The sequence below is a fragment of the Tinamus guttatus genome, unplaced genomic scaffold (assembly GCF_059628265.1).
Source record: "Tinamus guttatus ecotype Peru unplaced genomic scaffold, ASM5962826v1 Tinamus_guttatus_pri_ptg000028l, whole genome shotgun sequence".
NCBI classification, from domain to species: Eukaryota; Metazoa; Chordata; class Aves; order Tinamiformes; family Tinamidae; genus Tinamus; species Tinamus guttatus.
This window is the reverse complement of record NW_028288562.1, coordinates 2,929,472-2,956,171: the sequence shown is the minus strand read 5'-3', so window position 1 is coordinate 2,956,171 and position 26,700 is coordinate 2,929,472. Positions and strand designations below refer to the sequence as shown.

At 41.6% G+C, this 26,700-nt stretch overlaps 1 protein-coding gene and 1 long non-coding RNA gene across 2 annotated transcripts; one reads left to right on the top strand and one right to left on the bottom strand.

Moving 5' to 3' along the window:
- Nucleotides 1-1,659: 1,659 nt before the first annotated feature.
- On the bottom strand, nt 1,660-26,408 carry MTTP (microsomal triglyceride transfer protein). Its single transcript, XM_010219409.2, has 18 exons — nt 26,335-26,408; nt 21,659-21,846; nt 20,950-21,093; nt 18,889-18,996; nt 18,097-18,213; nt 17,168-17,307; nt 16,470-16,620; nt 12,748-12,905; nt 12,235-12,403; nt 11,577-11,684; nt 10,345-10,557; nt 9,547-9,758; nt 8,764-8,861; nt 8,541-8,662; nt 7,380-7,607; nt 3,241-3,365; nt 2,728-2,898; nt 1,660-2,021 (listed from the first exon to the last, which is right to left on the bottom strand). The coding sequence occupies exons 1-18, from the start codon at nt 26,393-26,395 to the stop codon at nt 1,853-1,855; spliced, it is 2,682 nt and encodes an 893-aa protein (XP_010217711.2). The 5' UTR covers nt 26,396-26,408; the 3' UTR covers nt 1,660-1,852.
- LOC148596164 (uncharacterized) lies at nt 22,007-23,253 on the top strand. The gene is made up of 2 exons (XR_015913644.1): nt 22,007-22,055; nt 22,920-23,253. It is a non-coding gene; the product is annotated as an uncharacterized LOC148596164 (long non-coding RNA).
- Nucleotides 26,409-26,700: the final 292 nt, after the last annotated feature.

Sequence of the window (26,700 nt, the reverse complement as noted above, 5' to 3'; positions counted from 1 at the left end):
GAGCTGGCTTGCTAGCTGTACTGGCAAAGTTATTTTGTGGGGTGTTGTCACTGCTATCAGTGTTCGAATCACTTAGGGCTGAATTTATCTCCTGCATTTGTCGACCCAGCAGGTGGGTGCCCAGGTGGTATCATTGCTCTGGGCAGAGGAATTGAACAGACACCTCCAGAGCGCCCTTCATCTCATCTGTGATCTGTGCATCCTCTGGAGACGCCTCTTCTCACCAGGGAGAGGGAACTTAAAACAAGGTGATGTCTAACTTGGCTGGTTCCTGCGGGGAGGAATTAAATACCTCCTGCATCCTGAGAAATGTGTCAATACCATTCCTTCACCGAAGGAGCTCTCCCAACACAGACATAAAAACAAGACTGAGAACAGAATAAGTTTTTCATACTAGATATTTGCCTGTTTTATTTTCTATACTCTGACTAGAAGTAAGTCAGCATTCTCAGGGAAGACAACAAGCAGACCGTTTCATCTTGTTGATAGTTTGATTTCTGCAGATTTGGCGCTTTCCGCAACATGAAAGTATTTGGATTTTTTACTTTTATTTGTTCTTAATTTTTTCATGGCAATCTACAAGTTTTTTTTTCCTGCCTGTTTTTTTTTTTTTTTTTCCATAAAACAGTTGCTCCTGGCTTTTACTTTAACAAGCGCTCACACGCTTTTTCCTATAAAAACTGAATGGAAGGATCATGTGAGAGATGCAATGAGTTGCAAAGAAATGTGTTTTTCTTAATTTGTGATGCTGTTGTAAAGATATTTTTTTCCCACAGTTACTGTGCAATTTCTATAAGGTACATACAAAATTAATTTTAATTGGATGACATGTATGAGTAATGATTACTTGTTTCCATCGAGGCATGATTAACTTACCTAGGAGGAAATGCTTTCTCCCTGCACAGGGGACAGTGCATTTCAAATAGTTTCTTTTAGCACCTTTACGTTCATTATAGTTCAGAGTTGCCATAGTGGGCAGTGTTTTGAAATAGACTTGCCTGGTTACATGCAGTGGCTTGGATTTTCTGGAGACACTGCTGAAGAGCAATCAGCACTGACTGAAGTCTGCTCCTGGTAATAGCCACAGAAATTATGCCATTGATTTCAACAGGAACAGAATTAAGGCAACTGTAAGTACCTAGAAGTGCTAAGTAGAAATGTTACCCTACGTTTTTAATCAAATGTGACTAACTAAAGCTGTTAATACAAAAAAAAAAGAAAAAAAGAAAAGAAAAGAAAAAGAATAATAGATAAATAATAATAACAATCAAGCTTTGACTGTTTAAAAAAGGTAAAAATCCTTTATATTTATTTATTTACTTATTGTAAACAGGCAAAGCAGGAATTCAGAGTCACATTTAGATTGTAATTTGTATTTGAGTATTTGAGTGAGGATTGGTCAGGGGCCTAAAACACCTAAATGCTTTAAAACATATCCATAAATAATCATTCTTTATACATCATAATTGTTCTCACCGCATGTCAGAAGCGTGGACTTCTGTATTCCCTGGCCTAAGAAAACAAAAAAACAAAAACAAACAAGCAAAAAAAAAAAAAACACAAGAAAAAGGGCTTATTTTTGCTTTTGGCACCAAAAAAGTAAAAATAAAGAACTAGCACCACCCTTGGGGGAGTGCATGGAATTCTACCAGATCGGTCTTTGTTTGCTTTAGCTTTTTTACAAAAATCTTAAATATAGGTAAATATGTAAACACTGTGCACGCACTAAGAGTTTGATCCTGGCCTGTTGAAATCAATGGCAAATTTTCCATTAACTGCAGTAGAGCAAGATCAAGCTCCAAAATAGTGTGATACGTACAAGCCTATGGATTCAGGAAAGTGAGAGCTCATTTCAAAACCAGTTGCTGGAGGAATCAGACTCAGTACTAAAAACTTTCCTGCACATGTTGGAGTTTTCTTGATGGAGAGGGTACTCAGAGCCTGCCACCAGTTCCACTTTTGCTCTCTTGGAGGTGTACCGTCTGCCAGATGGTAGGCTTTCGTATTTAGTCATGTAGCGCCTGTGAGGATACAATGTGGTTATCTGATGTTAGCAAATTTGTGCAAAATCTGTACCCCGAGGATGAGTCTAGAGAGAAGACATGTACATACTAGGTTACCTAATGCAGACGTATAAATCAGTTTCAATATCTGCAGAGTAACAGATACTCTTTTCTTAGGATTTCCTTAGTTTTCCTTGAGTTCCCTAAATCTTCTCAAACTTAGCAAAGCTTGAGCAAAAAGGACTGAGTGGAGACCTGGCACTGCAGATGTTACATCCTCAGGTCTTACCGAATAGGGATTAGGAGGTGAGACAGACTTCTCTCATGGCAATGCAGTTACTGTTCTTTAGTGATTGAAAAGCATCTTTTACTTATAGTCTATTTGCTTAGATTTCAGGGAGTTGATGCTTCAGTAAAAGGTGACAGGATATCACCATACACCAAAGACATAGAATGCCAGGTACTTTTCTCAACACTAGTACATAGCAGATCATGAAGAAATCGTTCTAGCTCAACTAGCTGGTGGCTGTGCAGTTACTTGCCCTGTACTGTGACAGAGAACTATTGGTCAGAACTTCTGTTCCCCTTCAGAATTAATTGTCCAGTAGAGGAGGAGAGTCCTGCAATTTGCATCAGTTGTAAAACCAGATTAGAAAATCTGACAAAAGTGCAAGTTCAGAGCATGGTTAGTGGTCTTTTCTAAGGTCCTTTCTCAATCTCTTACCTGAATGGAGATTCAACTCTGTCCATCTGCATGCACACTAAAAATGGGTACTGTGAAAACTGCACCGTAGAGATGAAGTCCAATGTTGTTTCTATTTCTAAAGAGGTTTCCATACCAGCCTTTACAAACAAGGAATCCACCACAATGTTACCAGCAGTGAACATGGCTCCCCTGCAAGTAAATTCAGAAATTACAATTAAAACATATCAAGTTTTAAAACATTGCAGTTAATCTAAACTATTTAAAGCTGCAAGAAGTCCTAGCATCCACAGATGAAAACTGCTCTCATAGGAGTGTGGTTTTTTAGGTAAAGGTGCATAAATCCAGATGAGATCAGTGGGAACTGATAATACCATGTGGAAAGGAAAACTGCTCATTTTCTCACCTTATGTAAATATCTTAATTTTAATAATTCAAATGCAAGATCATTTATGTTTAGTCATCAAAGTGGAGCCACCCAGGCTTGGGAACCTGAACTCACTAAAACTGTAGCATGCGCTGCAGATATCTCACCGATTCTTAACGTTGGTTTTGGATTCCCTGTACCAAAGGCTGAACTCCATTCCTCCTGAGATGTCGATGGAGAGGCCACCTTGGAACTCTGCGCTTGCCCTCAGCCCAGACTGCAGCTGCATGACCTGCAACCATAAGAAAGCACAGGTAACACGCTGGTAAATGACAGGAAAACAAGCTGATTTCCCAGCATACCTTCAGACCATGGATCATCATGTCTCTGTCAGAAAAAGGAATATGGAAGGGCGGACAGAGCACCACTAAAATGCAGCCCTCTCCTGACAAGACAGGTTGAGGCTAAAGCACGGGGCTGCTCATCTACTTTATCTGCCAACTGGCATAACTTTAGTCAGGTGCACTGTGAGGAATATCATGCCCTTTGTCTCAAGAAGCTCCCACACAAGCCTTGTGGACACTGTGATATTCCACCTAGGTCAGATTAAGCTTCATTTTGGAGCTCTAGCGTGTTGGTAACTTGTGTTTACTGCACTTTCCACCAGCATCCATCATGCTTATGGCTTCTTGAGACCTCTGTAGCTGGACTGCACATGCGTTGAGTGGAGTCTGTTTCGGAAGTGATAATAGCTCAAGGTCACAGCAGTTCATTACTTTCAAGTTTTGACAGTCAGCCAAGATTTTAACGTTCACTCAGTTTGGCAATCTAACTCACTTTATATAGTTGTCCTGCTTCCTTTTGAACTAGGAGATTAATTCATTATTTTTTTAGAAAAGTATTACTTTGGAAAAGTTCATTTTAACCATGTCTTTTGCATACAAGGACACTTTTTTTTCCCTCTCTCCCAGGTGGTTTTTTCCCTCCTACCAAGGCTGCTCTGAGCCTGTGGTGACCTCAGCACCTGTAATGCCACAGATCTCTGCAGAATGTGTGAAAAGTTGATTAGCTCCCTCTTCTTTCTATTGGGAAAAATACCTCTCTCTCTGTTAGTAGCCCCGTGTTTCCCTCTAATGCTGTCCTAAGTTTTAGGAAAGAAGCAAGCAGACACAGGCTGTCTTTCAAATCAGGAGGTAACATTTGGTGAGGAGCCTTTCAGAGCTTATTCAGAGCCTTGGTCCCTGCTGCAGCCAAAGGTTTTGAGAATTGCAGTGGCTGTATATGGTTACTTCACCTTTTAAGGTCTGAAATGGTCTCTTTAGTAGAGCCAAGTTGGCAGTGAGTTGCTGCTGAAGTGGGCTTGAGGTTTAACCTGAGAATGCAGTGGGCTGGCTGTAGGTTATGACTCCAGCACGTCGCTGAAAGCAGGGGCGTATTGTGTTCTAATTTCTTATTTTTGTCCAAGTGAAAAATACAGCTTGTATTTGTGCTCCTTCCAAAATAAAAGAGGGTTTTTCTGTTGAGTGCGATGAGGCAGGGATTACTTTCCAAAATAGTTAAGAAATTCTCATTGGTCTGTTTAGATGTGGAGACTTGACTTTACTTGAAATTGGAACCGGATTGGCCAGTAATTGCTAATGGGTAAGTAAGTAGCAATATCCGTTCTGACACAGAACCAAAGGAGCAGATATTTTTGCCTGTATTGTCAATTTGCACCTAAGAATATCAGAATAGAATTGGTGGTGCAAGAGCTGCACAATTTAAGTTTAAAAGACTACTTAACATTAAGTCAGATTTGTCACTGAAACCAGCAAAGTAGCCAATGAGCACTCGTCTTGTGTTTTACCAGCTCATCTATTTCCTTATTTAGAGCCGAATCCTGTCCTTCAACTTGTGTGCAAAGCCAGTCCAGGCTGATGGGAGGTGTAAATCACAGGGACTCAGCCTTCTCAAGAGCAGTATTTTCCTTTCCCTTCCTATTTTAAGCCTTGTGTGTCATTTGCAGTGGAAAATGGGATCTGAAAGATCAGGATCTGTAGTTTGTTCAAAACGCTGACATGTAGCATGTTTTAATTAAAAAAAAAAAAAAAAGTTTCCGTCTGTATGGCAGTGGTAGCACAACTGTAATGTAACAGTCAGCCTGCTGGAGAAGGTACTTCTTTCCCAGAGCGCTGGCTGTCTTCCAGGGGGATCTAGCTTTCAACTGGTTTCACTGACCTATTAATAAGTATTTAATTTCTCTATGCTTCTGACAGATGTATTGCCCAGAAGAAATATTAACACTCCTGAACTTTAATACAGGTGACTTAGGATTTTCAAAAACAGTGTTATAAGAGCTGTTTATTTTAGAAGGGGAGTTGCACTTTCCGAACTGTTATCCTTAGTGCTGAGGCAGCACTGACTGTAAAATGCACCTGGTGATTTCAGTTGTGGAGTTATATGAGAGAAGATGTTGCAATTAGCGGGCAGGAACATAAGCTTTAGAGGGGATACTGTGAAACTGGCAGTCACCTCTCTGAAATGTGCCCTTTGTGACACCTGCAGGTATCAAGTTAATGATAGGAAGCTGCTTTCGAGGCATTTTTGTCTGGTAGATTTGATGACAGTATAATTCAGTTTTGGTCTTTCTATGTACAATTTTCCTTGTAAAAATCAATAGGGAAGCAGAACTTTTAAAACATATTTTAAAATGACTTATTCCAGAAATTCTCTTTTTCTGACTATTGAACTGCCCCATTTTTAAGTTCCAGTTTTGGCCTCCAACTCATCCTTTTAGTATTTGATCTCAACTGCACCACATGCATCGTTTACATGGCTTTTTGCCTGTTCAGAAATCCCACTGCGTTCAGCTATGGCACACACAGTTTTGGTACCAAGATCTCTGTGTAGAGGAATGAAGAGTTTTGCATCCATAGGTTTTTTTTTTTTTTTTTTTTTTTTTTTTAAGAAAATAAAACCATGTTTGTCTGGGTTACCTACGGCATGAATTTGTAAAGGAATGTATGTTCCAGGCAAGCCTTCTCCATGCTGGCCAGGGAGAGTGCAGGGAGTACTCAGCTTGGCAAGCTGCTAGATTATGACTCTCTTGCACAGGTTTTCTTTAGTTCCAGAGGTACTCCCCACATTTCCAGTCTAACAGTGTTTTCTGGTGTTGTTGTAATCACAGTTCAAGGACTGGACAGGTGAAAACGCTTCTGATGAAGCTTAACTGAATTACATGGAAGAGCCCAAGCCATTTTGATGATGTTGCTGACCTGTTTTTGCCATGAACACCCAGTAAGTGTCTGCTGCTTGGTTTTCAGAGAACTCGGGCAGCAAATGTGCTGGTGGTGATGCCATAGAGAAAGCAGAGTGGGATCCCATCTAATCTTTGTGCTGCCAAGGCTTTCAGAGAGGCAGTGTCTGGCTGAAAACGATATACCCTCATATTGTTAAGCATGGCACGCAGGCCCAGTGCTGGTGTGCTCTGGACTTTTATTAGGCTCTCCAAAGGCGAGGAGTTGGGAATCTGCTGGCTGGCAGAGTTCTCGGGGTGCCCGTCCAGCTGATTCGGCCAGAATATTTATGGAGCTTGGTGCGTGCACAGCAGTTGGAAATAGTTCTGAAAACACCGTGCGTGTGTGCTCAGGGATAGAGAACATGATCAGCTTTCTTGTCTCCTCAGTCTGTTTATTAAATAGGTCCTGGCAAAACTTTTTCCTGAATATGTATGTGAGAAATAAGCTGTTGCTGGAGTGAACTTTTGTTTGCTAATTTTATTTGCAGTACATGAGAAGGCCTGTCAGCAATTTTGCACATGAAAATATTTCCGGTAACTGTAAGTCAAGCAATTCTTTGAACATTGGCCCTGCTGATGTTTTACAAGCTGAGTGCTGAGGAGATCCCTGTTTGGGCAGAAGCAAAATATCAAATAATGGCTCTGCACTCTGGGAAAGATATCCAGCTATTTAGTCCTCTGATATTATATTATGCTTTTAGTTATATTGGTATATGAGCCTGTATTTAAATATAGGAATAGAAGTTTTCAGCAGGAAACTTAGTCTGATTTGCTTTTATTCTTCAGAGTTGCAGAATAATGTTAATTCTTGCTTCTGTCTTAGATTTCTTTTAATTTAATTTCATCCTCTTGTTTCATGTCTTTGGCTTTTCTATTGCTCCTATAGTTAAGGAAAGCCTGTCTAACATTGATCAGGTTTATTAGTCCTGGAAAGAGAGAAGCTGAGCTGCCGTACCGTAACAGTGTGGAGGGAAGATGTGTATGGGTTTAAAAGACAGAAAAAAGAAGTAAAAGCCATACTATCAGTACCTGTGAGTAATCTGTCAGCAGGATCAGTCCTTTCACCACATTCATGGGATCTCCAGTTGCTGAGAGCATTTTAGACATTAAATCACCATAGCCTTGGAAAAATGTAACTGGCCTGAGCTGCACATCAAACAGGATGGCCGACATGCCAGCAAAGGAGTCCAGGTTTTCCTCCCCTTCATCGGGAGTTGCAGCTATTATTGTCTCCAGGCCTTGCGCTTCAATCACCACCTGAGAGGCAACAGTGACACAAAATCCATGAAAAAACTCTACCTGATCCAGGGTATTAGCCACTCTAAACATTTCTTTTAAGTATACATATATATATATGTATACTTGGGACTTTAAGTATGTCCCAAGTATACTTATATACATATATATACATATATATATATGTATATATATGTGTATATATATATGTATACTTAAAAGAAATATATATGTATGTATATATATGTGTGTGTGTGTGTGTGTATATATATGAGACCAGAAGTATTTGGTTAAGGCTTAAGGGAATTAGAGCAGCTAGAAAAATGGAAAACAAAATAATTTCATGGCAACTTTTTCCCTTAGATATAGGCAGAATTTGCGCACCTGCAAATCACAAACTTAAGTCCTTTCATTTCAAGTCCATTTTCCTTCATTCATATGGCTATTTTCCATAGACATTCAGAAGGAGAATCAAAGGTGTCTCACTGCACACATTTATCCTGCAGAAGTTAAGTGGGATTCTAATACTGAAGTTGCTTTCCAACTTGATAATTAAGAAGAGGCCAAAACAGAAGCATGTCACACAAACCTCTCTGAATTTTAGGTTTGAGCTAATCCTTGTATTTCTGTTCTGCATTCTGTTCTGTTCTCAAACAGCTTGGTTTTATAAACTTCTGAAGCTTTTATCGAATACATCAGATAAACAGTATAAGCTTAACCAGAAACAGGACTTGGATATTTTGTAGAGGACAAAACACACCTCTTTCCATGTTAAGGCAAGAATATCCCTCCTTGTCTGCTGTTTTGTTTTGTTTTTCTGGCTATTGGCCTGTTTTGTACCCAGTGAAGCAACCCTCTTTTTTTTTTTTTTTTGGCATCAGTTGAATTTAGTTTAAAGGTTGTAAGAAGAGGTCCCTGTACTGGTTTAGTTTTAATGTAGGATTTGGTAGTTACCTGGCTGGCATGAAGTTGAGCATTTCTATTGAAAATATGGATGTTCAGGTTACTTCTCCTTAAAATGCCAGAGCCTGAATAAAGGATGTCAAGGCCGTATGTGGACGATAGGTCAGGACCACCTTAATTAAAAAAGAGAGAAGGTACCTGTGACCAAACTAGTGAATTAACCAACGGTTCAGGAGTGTAAGTAGGGCTAAAAGGCAGTTTCCTGGTTACATACGTGTCATGTAGCCAGAGTAGGCAGAAGAGGATCCCGTCCTGGCAAAGCGTTCGTAGTTGTGAGCACGCATGTCCTTCAGAACTTTACGAACTGTTTTGCTGAAGTATTAAAAACAAACAAGCAGATGCACAAACGTTATGGTAGCAAATATATTGCTGTTTTGTACAAACATCAGATTTGAGAGGGTGAATTTCCCAGCAGGAAAGAGGCCCATTGAAAAACTCACATTTTTCCATTAAAGGAATTAAATTTGTACCTCTGAAGCTGCCCTCTCCCGGAATGCCTTCTCCAATTTCAGCTACTCCCTACAGCTACTCACACATAGAAAGGAAAGCAAATATAGGTCTTGCTTGAAAATTAATGCTAGTCAGAAGGAGAGGTAATTTGTTGCTTCTATTCTGGTAATATGGTGTTAACTTTTTTTCTTGTTCACTATTATTGGAAAACATAGAACAAGGGCCCCATTGAAGAGAGAGAATTAAAAGCAAATAAAGAATTTTCTTCCTACGTGAAAGACAGATAGACACCTAATCGTAGTGGAAGTTATATAGCTAATTCTCCTCTATATCAACTGTTAAAAGAATGTCACTGAAATGTACGGGTTTATTCTAAAATATCAGTACCTATAAGTGGCACAAAGGTGTGTCATCCGCTTGTGCGCTCCTTAGATTTTTCCAGCAGTAACTATTTGGAAACTTTGCACACTGTGAGTTTCTCTGACATTGCATTAATAGGCAAAGGAGTGAGAATGAGCTGTATTCCTTTACACTGAACTTAATGTACCTTGCAGGCATTTCAAAGTGGATTATGTCGTGAATTATGGACAGCATATACTTGTTCATTTCCGCAGGCAGTTCACCGATGGACAGCAGGATGTTTTTCACTTCCATGTAGGATGGGTTGCCGTTTAAGATGACAGCAGCTGCAGTAGTTCGCACTGTCTTCTCGTGCACTCTGCGACTCTGGTGGTATATCCTGTTCATTGTTTTCTTCACCTGGTCAGGAAACAGGTCATACATTCAATACTCATGCAGATGACTGGGCTAAGTCCAGCTTAGAATCTCATTTTTGTTAGCTTAAGCAGGGTCCATTGCTATTGCTCGGATGTTAGGATGTATTTTTAGAACACTGTTTTTCACAGTTCTCGTGGAATTTGTTAGACGTGTTTAGGGCAGCCACTGCATGGGCCAGTGCGGCATCTCTTACGTTCTCTCAAGCACAACCCAATTACAGCCTGTTTTTGACAGTGGGACTGTAAATAAATGAGATTCAACCAGGAGATTCAAACACTGTGTTAGTGATAAAATCAAGGGAGAGATTTCCTGTACGTTTCAGGGGAGGGATATCTTTAATCTTGCAATTTTCTCCTGCTGGATACTACCTGTGGCAACCCCATGTCCCTCAGAAGGCGAGAAGTTTGTGATGCATCTTTGTTACAAATGAAGTTGCATATACAAGTGAAGAACACATACATAGGGCATATTTAAAAAATGAGGACTGACAAAAGAACTTTGTTCATTTTACGTTTGATTTTTAATATGCTCTCTTGCATTTCTTTTCCTGGGCAGTACATTTGCTTACCTCTTTGGTGAGGAAGGAGGCGTCGTATCTCTGCAGGGCGGTGGTAGCGATGCTGCTGATGGCCCCGTCTTCGGACTCGGCGTGCTTCAGGAGCAGTGGGATTGCTTCAGGCAGGCGTGCGTTCTTCAGCGCCAGCAGGTACATCTTCACGTTGTCACCTTTCTTAGCTCTCTCCAGCCTACCTAGAATCAGCTTCTTGGCTTCCACGACAGCCTAAAGCAAATCAGGAGCGTGTTAAAAAGATGATCATAAACCCACCTTATCCTCCAGAAGTAGGAGTGGCAGGCCCGGTTTCTAGCATATTTTGGTCTAAAGCATTATTTTGCTGGCTTAGCAAATGGGACGTTTGTGAACTGTAAGTCGACAGCTTCCTGTAAGCCTTAAACAAGAGTCCCAGTGACACCTGGATTTATCACTCAGTAGCTATTCCTGTTCTGATTCAGGGACCTCACGGGTTCTACTCAAGGAGCCAGTGGGCACAACTGAGAGAGAAAGAGAGAAAAAAACAACAACAACAAAAAAAAAAACAAGGGAAATCTTCCTCAGTATTTCTTAATATACCACCTTAAGAGAGCCTGGCAACTCAACAGGGAAAGGCTAAAAGGATTTCTGAGGGCTGCTCTACTTTGTGCTTTGTCAGTAGTGTGCTGCAATCTGGAATGCCCCCAGATCCAACGGGCAGCAGCAGTGCATTATCTGATCACCTTCATCCTATATCCCCAGCATGTCCTCAGCACGCCACTCAGTCTAGGATCAGGGTAATAGATCAGCCTTCCTGGGTTGTTCTGTGCACATTTGGGGCAAGGTTCAGTATATGTGGATCAATGACTTTTCTTCGCAGAGCTGAGATCATCCAGAGTGATTTCAAGCATTACATAGATCCTGACTTTTCTAGTGTTTCTCTGAGGACACGCCAAGCTTTTGGACAATTGAGCAAAAGGGCTGTTTCTGCTGACGGACTGGGCAGTGAGGAAAAAGTTCTGTTAAAAAAAGGCAAATCAGGAGAAATCCACAAGAATGGGGAGAGAAATCAGATTAAACCCTAACATTGGTTATATATGTATATATAAAAGATAAACTCCTCCATCTATTAAACACAGGAGTTTATGGTGTTACTTTACAGCAGAAGGGAAATGCTACCAGTGTCCCGTTTGATCTTCCAGTAGCATCAAAAGGGATCAACCCTGTGTCCCAGATCAGAATGTGGCTAGCAGGGAATAGCAAATACTTACCGGAAGTTTGCAGCCATCTCTGTCACAGAGCTTTCTGATGAGCGCTCCCATGACAATGACAACAGTTTCTCTGATTTCTTCATTGGCAATCTCACCCTGGAACTTAGTCTGTTGTTCAAAAGCAACAGTTAGTCACTGTCTAAAAATGATGAACCACATTTTACAGTGGGCTGAATGCCCTCAATTCCTGTGTTCATCAGTGCAATGCAAAGGCCACTGTGATGCACATCACTGCTTCTTCATTACACATGAGCTGAGTGCCTTTTTTCCCTTGCATTAGCATCAGTTTTTCCAATGGCACAATTCATTTTGAAGCTGTTTTTAAAAGAAAGAATATTAAATGGTGACAGGATTCTGATAAGGCTTTTGCTCCTTAAATTGGCCCATTAACACTCAGAACAATGTTGGCTTTCCAAGAAGATGTTGGGGACATTTTACTTAGTAAATAAACTTTATATATGAGTGCCTGTGAATTTTTGTTACTTTTAGGCTATATGATTAAGTGTCATATACCATGACACTTAAAGGAAACCCTACAAGCGGAAGGGAAAAGAATATGGGAAGGCCCATGATAGCATTCCTCCTTCCTTCCTCCTTGACACAGGTGAGGCTCAAGAGCAGTGATTCTATTGTATTTCTTTTTGGTTTTTTGACTTACAGTTAAAGATTTCAGGAGCATTTCATTGGGATGAGAAGCAAATCCACAGGCATACAGGAACCGCTCCTGCAGGATAGCACTTTCTTTGTTCTTAAAGTCTAGAAACTCCAGCATGGCCTCCAGAGATGCTGGGGTCTGGGCAGATGTTACAGCATCCACTAGCTGTGGACTATGAAAAAGAAATGGAAATGAACATATCACTGAAAAAAGCTAGACAATACTGAAAAGATTATTCTTCATATAGACAGGAAGAAGCTTTGACAAGGGCAGCTAAGAGACAGAATTTATTACTCTTTTTGGCAAAACCTGTGTCCCTGAAGTCTTCCATCTGTAGATAGCAGATAGACTCCAGAAAGTATTGATATCTATCCTGGGAATGTACTTTTCCTGTACAAAACTGAACACTTATTTTTGCACAGCTAGCCACTATAACTGAATCTGTTTACATGCATTTTGCTGTTCTGTGGTTTTAAGTAACTGAAACATTTTCCAAGTTTGTTCATGGTGACTTACAGGAGTTCCTTTTTTTCACTTTTAAGAATCTGCAGTATCTCCTCTTTTGTAGCTTTCCTGAGGTTCTGAATAAGGGACAAAAAGCTTCTCGTTGCTTCAGCTTTGGAAAGATTTTCAGGATGCAAATGTTTTTTGATGGTCTGCCAGTGTTCAGAAAGCTGAAAAATAATTCACATGGTATCAATCTCTCAAACAGTGTTTTCAGTTTTCAAAAATCAGACTCAACTAAATGCAGATATATGGGCCAGGCACTGCTCGAAGTAGCTGAAATCTCATATACTGGTGATCCTGCAGTTAAATTTTACCTAATTTGTTTATGATATTCCAGCACAACTCTCTCTCAAACCTTTCTGTAGTGCAGGCGTAGTTGTGTTTTTTCCCTCACTTGACCACTAAACCTGAATGCCTAGGATATAACTGGAATAAGGTGAATTTTCTTCTCCTGCAAATGAACTGTGCTTTCCAGGGAATGCAGAGTTTATCTTAATGTTCTCATTTTCTTCTCAATCTTTTTTTTAAGGTGCACAGTTCCCAATTCACAAACGAATCATATTTTCTTAGAAGATGGTAGCTTAATAAGTGGTTTGTATGGAGCAGGACTGAATGTCTTGTATCGCATATTTCTTATTCATAAGACTGCACTGCATAAGACGGGGAGGGATTTGTGGTTACTTTATAAAACAATAGACGAAAAGGTCCTGCATACTTCTGGTTGTCAGTATTGATTTCTCACTGCTGCTGCATTTATTCCACGCACTACGTTTTCGACTTAGTTCTGGTACTGACTTGGTACCAGAGCAATATGACAGGGTTTGTAGGTGCTGTGGACAGAACCTCTAGCTTTTCTCGGCTAGCGCAGCAGCCCTCAACACAGGAGCTGACTCGCTGGGAGGCAGCTCAGGCGGCTGCATGTGCTGCACCCCACATCCTTCTGCGTGGGCACCCCACCACGTATGAGTTACCACAAACAAACAGGGCAAATGGGCTAAAAAATCCTTAGAGGGACGTCGGGATCGCGAGGGTGCAGCTGTGGCTGATGCTTCTGGTAGAAACTGGAGGCCGTGCTGATGGAGTAAACTATCCCATGGGAAAGTTTCTCCTGCTTTGCAAGGAGCTGGGAATGTCTGTGTGCAGTGAGCTAGAGTGCTAGGCAGTCTGTTCTCTTCAGCAGGTTTTTAATCCTTCCTCTAGTAACTCTCCAAACTTTCTCCTTAGCAGGCATTTAGAAACCTGTGTTACACAGTTAGAAACCGAGGCCTGAGAGGGCTTTGTCCTTCCAGCTCCACTCCCATAAGAAACTAGGGCAGGTATTTTGACCTTTCCTCTCTCGCTTGCCTTTGCCTCTGTTATCTCAAATTATCGAGAACATTCCTTGGTGAAAACTCAGCTGTTCTTTGCAGCAGTGTTTACTGCAGTTTTCCTAAGTGGGAAATACCCCTAACATCCCTTTGACCTTTACTAAAATACACCCCCCTTCATGGGTTGTGTATTAGGCAATAACACTTGAACCTGCTGGTGAATAGAAGTATCATTCAGCAGTACAGAGTGCAACTTCCATCAACTGTAACAAACAGTAATTAGGCAACATTGATTGAGACATGGGATATTTCCTGGGGATTAATAACCAGCTGGGAGGAGCTCATGATCTGAGGCACAGATGGAACTGCTAATATCAAATGGTGATTACAGCTTAGCACCAAGGTCAGTGTGGCTATTATAAGCTGAAATTGGATAAACACACAGGGCACTTTCTATTCCCTCTGTTGAAGCTGCACGATAGCCCAGCGAGGAATCTCCAGCCTCATTCATCCTGTTGTTTTTGCTACAAGGAGTGTGCAGTGGGGCCCGTATGGTACTAGCCACGTGCACCTAGTGAGTAGGTGAGGGAACGCTCCTCGTACAAACGTTGGCTCGCTGGCTTAAATACTTGAACTCCAAAGTGCAGCTCCTCTAGTCAGCTACAGCCTAACCTAGCATGTTGTACACACCTACATATATGTAGTACATACAGCTTAGTTGTATGGCCCTAGGCACATACAACCCCGAGCCAAATGGTTCAGATGTTGGCTGTTCAAGACAAAGCAGAACAAAAAAACTTCATGATTTCAGAAGGGACGAGCATCCATTTCAGCAGGGACTGTAAGCACAGCTCTTCTGAAAAGAGAATGCTTTGTAATGCTGTTTAAACACAGATATCTAGGATAAATTTAAATGTAAATGTCTGCTATAATCTCACAGATGCTAATGCCTCTATCTGTGAAATAGGGAGAGTAACGGGTGTTTCAGCAGGTTCATAAAGGTAAAGATAAGATTTGTTACAAGTTGTGCAAGGTTTTGAAAATGTAAAACTGCAGGGCATGCCCAGCATGGCATTAATGTATACCATGATATATAAGTACCAAATGTTATGCTGCTGCTTTGGATACAGTGTTCTGTTTATAGACTCTTATCTTTTCATAGCAGTTACTGTAAAATAGGGTGAGAAAGCAGGACTTCATTCTCCTCGTTCCATTAGGTTTATGGTGACATACCTCAGTCCCCAGGCGGCACTCTGGAAATACACCCCATGTTTGTTAGCTTGGTCTGAAAATTGTCTCTACGACTGTAAGGACAAGCTCAGTTCTAAATGACAGAGCGCTCAGCACAAACCCTGACAGGCAGAGTCTGGCACCTGTCCCTGCCCTGCCTGAGATCCCTTGATGTTCCCTGCTCGGGGCTGCTGCAGCACCCATGCAGCATCGTTTCTATTTCATTTTCCCCAGCCTTTTCTTTTTATATTCTCTGCAGCTCCACAAACACTAGACAAGCTAGTTTATTACAGGGTGATGTTACTTCCAGATAACTATCATGAGTTCCAACATAGCAAGGTATTTGTGCTCACAGGGAATATCTCTGGAGGTTTAGCATTACGTGTGTTGAATAGAAGCTTGCTTGCTGAAAAACGATTGAGAACAATCTTTAATGTTCCTGTTCACTGCTAAATTCATCCTGCAATGGTAAGAGCATTAAAAATGCCACTTTTATATTAGTGTTTATGACAAATATTATCAGCAAAGCAAAAGATGAAGCACTTTAAAAGTAGGTTTGCAACATACTTTTACTACTAAATTTTTGGTAGTCTTTAAATGTTTCAAAGATAAAATGTCAAGGTGATATTTATTGGGGCTCAGGAGAGATGAAGAGCGTATTGGGCTTGCCAAGAATATTAAAACCCCATTTTATATTTATAAAATACCTCTAAAGTCATTAAAATAAAAGACTTCCTCCAAGGTCAGGCAGTGAGAGCAGACATTATGTGTTGTCCACAGGTATTTAGCCTGGGCAAGAATTGGATTAACTACCTCGAATCTCTAGGAAAGTTTCAGTTGCTCCATGACAGTGAATCATGTGTGAGCACTGGTAATCCATCCTTATAGTCATTTCCTGCTCCATTACCCAGAAAAATAAACTCTGGCCAACTCAGAGTTGGCAGAGATGAGAAAATACGAAGGCTGTTGTCTTTTCTAGAGGCTTGAGAAACACTCGCTATATCATCCAATAGAGCAAAAAGTTAGGTACTTTTAGACACAGATCTTACAATACCCTTGGCAGTCAGGGCAGCACTGCATCACCTCGGTGCTTGTGTTTTATGTTAGACATCAACTAGTGAACTGCTGGAACAGGGACTCACGTCTGCTCGGCTAGCCTGACGTTCAAGAGGCCGTGAGCCTGTGTTTACTCACCGAGGGGCATTTTTTACACTCGGCGTGGACGGTCTCGGCTACCAGCGGCAGCGCTACGTAGCGGGAGTCTAAGGTCTGGATAACTCCTGCAACTTGCTTTGCAGCCACCAGGCCAGGGCCAGCGTGCACCGACTTCAGCTCCAGTCTCTGCCTGCACACCCAAGCATTGAAAACACCATTAGAGCTCAGGCATTTTGAAGAAATGCAGAAATAATGGGGAAAGGAAGCAAAAAAACCCAACCAACCAAACAAACCGACAACCTTTCCGCCTCCCCACTTCGAGTATTTCAGACACAGACCTAGGTCTCATTGATCTTTCCTTTCCATGAATCAGATACTTCTTTCTAAACCTCTGAACTTTCACATATTAGAAATGCAGATCCATCTGAAGTGTTTCTTAAAGGTCAGGGTGCAGAAGCAGAATGCCTACAGGAGTAATGCATTGCTTAAAATGGTTTGACTACTTCCAGTTATTTTCATTTCATTATTTATGGATGCCATTATTTATTACTTCCAGAATGGTGGAGCCTTCAATCAAAGCTGGGGTAGGTGCCATTTGGATACAAAATAGATCTAAATCCCACTGTAAGAGTTTACAGTGTTAGACCATGAAACTGTGGTGGTTGCATGTACACATGTAACCTGAGTTGAACCATTAATCCTGCTGCCATCAGTGACGGTCAATTTGCCCAACTTACTTTGAAACTATTTTGGCATTTGTTTTTCGTCGGGAATTCAGAAAAAAAGCATAATTCTCTTCTGCCTTAATGGACTTGATGAAACTGTCTTCCAGCACGTAAATTGTGGCAGATGTGACTTTTGTGCCGACATCTAAAATCTGAAAATAATATAAAAATAAACCAAAAGGAGGGCTCAGTAAATGGCAGAATAGACCAGATCCTACAGTTCCAAATCAGAGAAAAACTCATAATGAATCAAACCAAACTAGAAAAGTGTGTGTGAGTTGACAACATCTCAGCCTACACCTGCAAACCGCGATAACCTAAGTTCTCATGAATTTCTTCTGCAACAATAATCTAGTCACTTTTGCTGCACCATATGTTTCAAATTAATTACAAAAAAGCCACAAGGGAAGTTACAGAATACACTGCAGCTGAGAACATGCCTGGTAGTTGAAAAAAATTCTTACTGAAAATAAGATGAAAAGCTCTCCCAGGAAGATGTCTAATAGGTAAGCTTTATTCTTGTATATACCTGGAAACCAAACCAGGCTAGATCTGTTTGGACTGATTTGTGTGTAAATAAGTTGTATTCTTCGTGGCAAGTGTGAAAATTAGGAATGCAGTCAGGATGGTAAGCTGGTTTATTAACAGCTAACTATTGTGCTGCCTTTGCACTTCTCTGAGCTGTGGAGGTAAGTCTGTGCCAGGGAGAGCACCAGTGCCTTGGCACTTCTCCAGCCTGCATGTGAGTTGCTGTGCTGCACTGAATGTCAGCTGAGCCCAGGCTGCTACATGATGCGGTTTTGTGCTCGTAACACTGCGAATGTATATGTAGAATTTGTTTTCTGTAATGCAAGAAAAAGCTTTTTGAGAAAATGAGTAATAGCTAGTAAGGATATATTTAAAATAGACAAACAGATTTTATTCTGTTACATAAATGGTACCTGATAGGGGCTGGTAAATCCTGTCTTTGCTATTTCACAGGAGTCCAGGGCTTTAATTTTAGTCACTTGATCTTGTCGAACCTGGTAAGTGACATTGCATTCCCCAGATACATCCACCTTGGAGAAAAAGAGTAAGGTTAGTATCTGTGTGTCACCCATTTCTGACTTACATTTGTTCTTATGTGTTTTCTTGTTTATTTTTCTCTCTCTTTCTTTGTTCCGAGAGAGACCTCTAGGAATTGAAACTACAGACAGCTTTGGGACTCCTACACCACTATGGCAGTTTCCTGACTGTGTCTCTTGAACTTGGGAACTCCTTCCAGAGACTTCCTGCCCTGATGGCATCATGCACATGAGATGCTGCACTGCTTTGGTTTGAGTGCATTTACCAGTTTTGAAGGCGAAGAAGGTCTGCTGTTTTATTTTTCCTTATGTCAGTGTTTCTATCTTTCTCTCTTGGATAGGCAGAGATATTTTTCATTAGGTGGCTTTGAGGGAAAGTAACAGTGTTTTTTTAAAAATCAAAAAGAGATAGTAAACACCTGGCAGGTGGCACTATACTCAGGAATTTGAGGTAATTTCTAGCTTTCCTTATGTTGGCAGATGCAAAAATTTAACTGTATAATGTAGATTAAATTAACTTTATTTTCCAAACTTCAAGCCTGCTCGAGAGGCCGATTTCTCTTACGCTTCCTTCTGAAGTCCCCAGGAACCCCAGACGGGCCCTTTAGGGCAGACTGGGCTCCTCAGGTTTCCCTGATAACCGGTGTCTTGCCAGATATAGCACCATACCTCACGGACAGCACCAGAGTGCAGCTGGACCTGGAAGAGGCTAGCCAGACCTCTCTTGAGGTTTTGAACAAGGCCAGGTTCATTTTGATACGAGTAGAAATTTTTTACCTGCAGGAATAAAACAAATACGTAAAAAACTTGACCCATTAAATTTGTTTAAACATGAAAGAAAAAGTGAGGAACCCTTCTGTAAAAAAAACTCCCTTTACTTTTTCTGACTGGGAAGCTGAACTTTGGACCTGTTATCCTGATTTAGGCAGACTCCAGAAGCTGCAGGGCCTGGCTGATAACTAACAACACAAAGAAGTTTCAGACTTCAGCACCACCTAAATAGAGCCTCAGTTTTGTGTGCATCTTTCCTCAATGCTAATTAGAGAGAATTTAGAAGGAAAATCAGAAAATAAATAATAGGTTCCTTATTTTTTCTGTATAACTTTTTATTATATATTATATGTTATATATTGTTATATATATATTTGTTATAACTATTTTTCCGTATAGCTATTTGTATAACTATTTGTTCTGCATAACCCCCACAGAAAGGTAAATTGAAATAATACTATCTTGCCTCCTCATGCACATATCTGTTGCACTTTAATCACAGGCTACAAAAAACCCAGAATGAATCATAGCTCAGTCACGTTAGAATGACTCAAAGGACGTGTCACATACATAAGAACCTTTGAACTACGTGGAACAACTGTTGTGCTTGAGCCTCTTCTCTGGCAGCGAAAGACTTTGCACCTCCACTCTGCATTCAAGGTGCTTTAACAGTGCACTTTTTTCAGGAACTGTAAGCACTATTGGTGTGTTATCTCAGGGCAGCCCTGGAAGGGGAGGTCACTGTGCCAGGGATGAAAGTACCACAGCACAGAGAAATGAGAAAAGCAGTGCTCGGAACCGGCTGCACAGGCAAAAGCCCAACTTTTTAATACTACATCTCAGCCTTACCCTGTGTTTGCAGCATACTGGAAGCAGATATATTTTGACCATGTTCTTTGGATAATTCAAGCCTCCTTTAGGGATATGTACAGTTGAGAGCCAGTGCTGTCCTGTTTTATTTTATGTTGTGTAAAACTGATGATAGGGCCGAGTCTGAAAGTTGCCTGATAGCAGCTGCAATTCAGTCGGCTGAGCTGGCGGCCAGGATATGTCCTCAGTTCCTATTTATGGCACTAGGTAAAGATCCTGTTGGGATCAGGTGTCACAGCCCCCTCTCAGCTCCGCAGAAGAGTAAAAGGGAGTGTGACCTTCACCCTTCCTCCTTTCACGCTCCCCTCTGCCCATGTCCCCTTACCTGGCCAGCATTGCTCGGGCTGTGGCTGGGACAGCCTCGTGCCCTTGGCCACAGCCAGCAAGGGGGGAAACTGGCACGGAGGGGAGGCGGGAGCAGCCTCAACTCCCACCTTGCCGCCCTTGCCATGGGCAAACCAAGGTGCGCTCGCCCACAGACCGTGCTCTTCTCATCTCTGGAGACAGTATGCCGGTAGAGGAGCAACACGAAAGGCTGTAGCTCTTTCAGCATCAAGCTCGTTAATTTGGAACCATTGAGACAGCAGGTAACACTCAGGTAAATTAGCAAGCTAGAGAGGCGGGTAAGCAGTCGCGCTAAAACAGTTGAGGTACGTTTGAAGTTATTAACACTGCTGTCGACAGTCTCGGTATGGTCACCCTCATAATAAATGGTATTTCCTTTTGTGCCTTGGATAAAGTCCTGGCCTCACTGAAGCCAGCAGCAAAAGCCTTGTACAAAACCCGTGTGTGTGTGTGCATTTGTTTCTATATATATCTCCATATACGTGCACACACACATTTATTTGGGGCCAATATGCTAAACTGTTTACGTTATACTGCACGGTGTTCGCAAAGCATAAGGGACTGTGGCTGGAGCAGCCCCTTGTACGGATAGATTACAGTCTGTTCCCAACTACTGTATTTTAGAAAGAAAGATTATATTGTGTTAAGGAATGTGGGTGGATAGTTTTAAAGTTCTCCAAGCCTATAAGGAAAGATCTGTCTCTGGTTTCCTCAGGGAATGTGTGTGGATTTTAAGAGACTTACTTTTCCACGGGTTAACTGAAGAATTATGGGCCTCTGTAAAGCCTCCAGGTAGTTCTTCCCAATGATCTTCTCTGTGCTTTTTCCTTTGAAGATGCTTTTAGTATCCGGGCGTTCATTTACATTTTCAACTTGGACATCTCTTATCTAGCAAAGTAAAAGCAGAGAAAAATCATGCAGAGGGCAGTCTAGCATGAGGCTGGTAAAATCTGTATAGACTAAATCTCCTTCATTTATGGTTCTGATCTTTAGTTTTCCATGATGTCTATTTCTATATTTAAAAAAAAAAAAATCACCACTGGGGAAATAATCAGCTTAAGGATAAGCATGAAAACCTGTTCATATTTAGCATGTGTCATAATGCTCAGGTGAGAGATAACAAGCAAGAACTTGAGGCAATCTGCTCTCCATCCCATAGAGGCTTGCACAAAATTTCTTTGAAGCTATGAAGTTGCACAAAGCAATTTCAAAATGTAGGAGATAGATTGAAATTCTAGGTTATGATGTTAGGTACATTTTTGTAAAAGTCATTCTATAGGAGACAGCTAATTGAAGAAACTGTTTGTAGTTGGTGAGATTCTGGACCAATAAGACTTAGCTCATCTTTTGAAAACATGTTCTTCAAGACATATCTGTTTATATAGTCAGTTAAACAATTAGATAAATTTGTAAGAATTGGGAATGTTTGAAGTTTAATGATGGCATTGATTACCGTAACTTTGATCAACTGGTCATCATCATTGTCGGGATTTCTCCATAGAAGGTTGACATCCACACCAGAAGAAATCCGGAAGCCTGCACTTCTCTCTAGTGGTGCTTCAACCCGATCAACAAACACTTCAGATGAATAAGCAAATTTATACATCTTGTCATTATTTAAGCTTGGTCCAGTGGTGTGCCCTGTTTGGAAAGAGCAGGATGAAAAACACACCTATGAGTAATTTAGAAATTATCTATATCTCATTTTATCTAAAAATCATCTTTTGAAAAATTAAAGTTATGATTTTCAACAAAAGACATATGGAACTGATACTTCTACCCTTGCTTACAGATGCTGTCCAGCGGGCCTGCACTGCAGCTCTTTACGATTAAATTGACATTAATCTAAGGTAAGAAAGTCCATAAAATACTTTGTTCTAACTTTGCACTTAAATACCAGAAAGAGTCACTTTCTTTACACCAGATATTGTAACATTAGAAATCATCCAAAGTGGTTTGAAAATTAACATAGTATAAGGATTATATGCTTATCAGTTTGAAATGTACTAATATATTTTGGTTGGAGCCAATGTAAATTGTTCTCTGTGACTTTTTCACATTTATTGGGATTTTTTCTTTTGAGAGCCTGGCCATGATTGTAGTGAAGACATTGGGAAAATATTTTTTAGATCAAATAATTAAGTTCTTGTTCTTCAAATTAAATAAATGCTCCTGTAGCCATACCTTTGTTGTTGTTTTTATACTGAGGCATTTTAAGAGCTATAAAACACCAAGTCCTAGCATAAATCCAGATTTCCAACATGCATACTTATTTTTATGGTCATATTTCCATCTACATTAACAACAGATTGGATGGACCATTCCGAAGGACTTCAGTTTCAGTGTTGCTTTTGCAATTTTTTTCTTTGCTTTGTAACACTGCTTGGAGCGCCCTATGCCCACATCCTTCCCCGTCTTTTATTTCTCTCATGCACAGTTCTGTGGGAAATGTGCACCACTGTAAGACCAGTGTCCCAGGGGTCTACATAGCCTCAGTCAAAGGAATTAGACCTGCTGTAAAAGCCTTCGTGGTGTTTGCATTCATTCTGGCATGAAGGAAGAGCTGCATCTTTTGAGCTTTGAACTGCAGTAGGAAAAAAATTCACTGCGTTTTTTTTTTTAATGTTATTAAAGAAAATCAATTTCTTCTTGAATATTCTTTAATTATTTTGTTATGAAGGCTATGCATGTCATTCCTTTTCACTGTTTTCAAGGGCTTCCCTCCTTCAGTGTGGTTGGCTACAAAGGTCTCCTACACAGGAGAAAATCTGATGAACTCAGTTTGTAGAGGGACGGGAGGAGAAGCTGGCGGCACACAAAGTGCTGTTACCTCCGCAAAGTAAATACACATGCAGTGACTTTAGGTGCTGTTGCTAGTACCACCGGCCTGGCCTCTCAGACCCTGCTGCTGCACTACCGAAACCCATGGGACTTTTTTTGGGGAGCTCAGTAGGTGCAGAGCAGAAATGAAAACAACGTTAAAGTGAGAAAAGCAAAGTGCTGCCCTCGGGGAGGTGCCTCTGTGCCTCATGGCAAGTACAGAGGAAAGAAGAAAAAGGAAAAAAGATCTAGCAAAACTACAATTTTTAGGGTTTTGTTTGCTGCTTTTGCCCTTTTCACTCAGATGTTACAGCACCACACTAAGGTCAGCTTCAGAGCATCATTCTTTAGCAAAAAGGTAATGCCAGCACGTTTGGTCTGCAGCTTGTGTAAACTGCCAAACTACAGGAACTAATCTGATTTACAATTCATGCCAGCTGAAGATCTGGCCTGCTTGCATGTAAGAGCTCAAAGTTATGACTGTTGGGTTGTTTTTTGTTTTCCGGAGATGTTAAAGTATTTATGCTGGCATGGGGCTATTTTGTTTTGTTTTTAAATCTGCTAAAAAAAAGGCACCTAGAAGAATCCTTCCTCCAGCTTTACTGTGAATTTCCTAGCGTCTTTGCTTCACCCATTTTCTTCTCTTGGAGCTACGTTGCCCTTGGGAGCAGAGGGTGCTCAGTGCCTGCCCAGAGGTTGGCAGTGCCTTTCAGGAAGGCCTGTGATTCCTTGGAATAACTCTTCTGAGAAGGTTGTTTCCCAATGAGAAACATCCTCCCTTTGCAGTAGAAGTAAGCTGCAGCACCACAAATTTAGTATCAGCTGAGATTTTACAAGTGCAGCCCTCTAGGTGCTTTCCAAACATGGAGGATGACCCAGTCCTGTCTGAAGATAAAGGTGGGAGGGAAAGCATGTCCATGTAAGATGATCTAAGTGCTGAGACATATGTCTTATTAGTTATGGTGGATGACTGTGGTTTAGCTCCCTCTCTCCTTTCAATTAAAGGCACCTTACCCCTATCATCTTCTTTTCCCACAGTTCAGCCCATAGGTGAACTTTTTTAGGTGTAAGGTGGGTTTTTTATTATTATTATTTTTGCAACAGCTCATTCCATTTTTCTCCCTTTCAAAATTTGCTTCTCCTTGTATAAGGAAGAACTGTTTACTCCTGGGGGAAATAGATGAGCAAATGATGCAGGCAGGCAGCTTCTTGTGAGTGCCATGGGAGAGATGAGCAATTGCAGAGTACTTGGGGGAAACAGAAGTGCATCAGCATCCAAAAGTTTTCCCCATTCCATAGGCAGAAAATGCTGGGGGAGCCAGGGCAGAGGATGTGTTTAGCTGCAAACCTGGTATCACTCAGGTAAGGTATCACTCAGGGTAAAGGGTGACCCACAGGAGGATCATGATAAGAGGAGGAGCAGAGATGAGGCAAAAACAATGGGAGCATTTAGGAAGAAATATTCCTACACCTTTCTGATTGAAACCTTAAAAAAAAAAAAAGTGCTGTGATCCCTGAAGCCTTTATTGCCATTTCCATTTCAGCTGGGGGCAGATGTCCTGCCGATGAGGAGGGAGCAGAAGCAGATGTAGAGAGGGCAATTCTGTCGTGCTGTCTTGGGGTGAGAAGTGCCTGTGGGGACTGTGCAGCTTTCAAGGTGGAGTGCATAACACATAGTTTGACTGGTAATGTTAAATGTCTGTCATTAAGGGTAACATGCCAATTCTATAATTAAATCGTGATACTGTATAACACAGAAGGTTGCACTGCAGGAGCAGAGACAGCTGTCAAGCCCTGTGCCTTTTATTAATACATGCGGCATGCAGGGCATGTGCATCTCCAGCTACGAGCTGCCTCTACGTCCATAAATTATATTTGCCAGTTCTTCTGATATTGAGTAGCTTTAAAAACAACAACAGAAAATACATTTATTTGAAAATACTTTTCAAATGCAACTGCAGTAGGAAAGTTTCATGTGTGCTGATCGAGCTGACATAAAATTAAAGATTAATTATTTATTCATTTAGTATTTTTAAAAGGCAGCATGGCCTGGTGGACTGAAAGACAAGACTAATCCTAGCTCTGTCATTGCAGCACTAATTGGCCTTGGGCCAGTTACTTAGTCTCAATTTTCCCTCTCTGCACAAGAGAATGAGACCTTGCAGAGCTGATCGAAGGATTAATTGATCAGAAAATGTTTGCACAGTCCACCCAGGGATATAAAGTGCCAAATATTCCTTCACATCAGGGGAGAGCTTTGCTTAATAATATTATGGAGAACAGACACCAGAAATCTGGCCTGCCAATATCCAGCCATAAATGCTACTTAGCAGGATTGAGAAATACACTCACTGGCAGAGAAAGTGCCTGCCAGACACTGCAAGGTAGAGACCTAGGGAGGAGGGCGGCTGCCCTCTGCTTACATAGATGCACAGTGTCCCAGGTGTCCTGCAGGAAGAGGCACTCATGGAAGCACATCTGCAGCCTTTCCGACTGCTTAGCCCAGGACCCACTGCTCCCATGCTGCCCTTTCCTCCTGCTGAGGAGGTTTTCATTCACTAGAAGAATAAGCGTTGGCTAATGTCACCTGGCTGCTGCTGTCAGAGCACGAACTGCTGTTGCAGTGAGCGTCTTGGAGGACTTGTGTATTGAACACCTACTGGGTTGTCCTAAAAGTCTTGTAAACTTAACACCAGGCCTCACACAAAGCACCACTGCCAAGAGGGACCTTTCTTTGCTTCATGCGCTGGCACTGCTGGAGCGGGCACTCCCCACGTTTTGTGCCCTTGACCTTTGTGCAGGACACCTCAGTGAAGCCCTTGCTCCAAGAGCCTGTGTAGACACCCAGGTTTTCTTGCCTTACTGTGGACCAAGCTGCCTGTGAAATTAATGGGATGCTTGTTACGGACTTCAGTGGTAGCTGAGTCAGCAGCACAGAGCCCTGCGCACGCCCTGGCTCTCATCCACCAGAGCACTTCCGTGGGCGCTCAGCTTCTAAGCACGCAAAGAGCGTCTTTCAAGCCGCTGCCCCCTCGGCCTGCCCTGGCTCAGCAAGGTCAAGATGCCCAGATTCCTGGCTCAGACCACTGCTCCCGTGCACCTGAAAATACTGTCTCTTCATCCCCTGTGCTGGCAAGAACAGTGAAAGCGCTTATACCACTGTAATTACTAAATGTATTTTGCATCACTCAAGAGTGCCTGAGTAACAATGTTCATTTCTGAGGCAAAATACACATCAGTAGGCATAGACTGACTACGCCTGCACTAAGTCCTCGGGTAAATGACAAATCAAGCCCGGCACGGACCTACCTTTAACAGAGGCTGAGTATGTGGAAATGATGCAAAGGAAAAGCACGGTGAGAAGAATCATGCTCAACTCGCCCGCGCTCCCTACCGCAGCATTAAACGTTAGAGCCTCGGAGGAGCAAACCGCTCACTCTGGAGGGGAGCGTGCAGAGGGAGCCGCCGAATCTGCCTCTGTGTTTATCTAGATGTAGTAAAGGTCAGACTCCAAATTCCACTCTCAGGTACTAAGTTCATTGAAGGACTTCCAGTTAATCATTAAGGACCAAAGTAGCTGGTGGGTTTTACCCCTTTTATTGTTCACCTCAGCTTTCGGTTTTGAATACTAAACCGATGTAGCCATAACTTCTGAGCAAGGGGATCCTGGTAGAG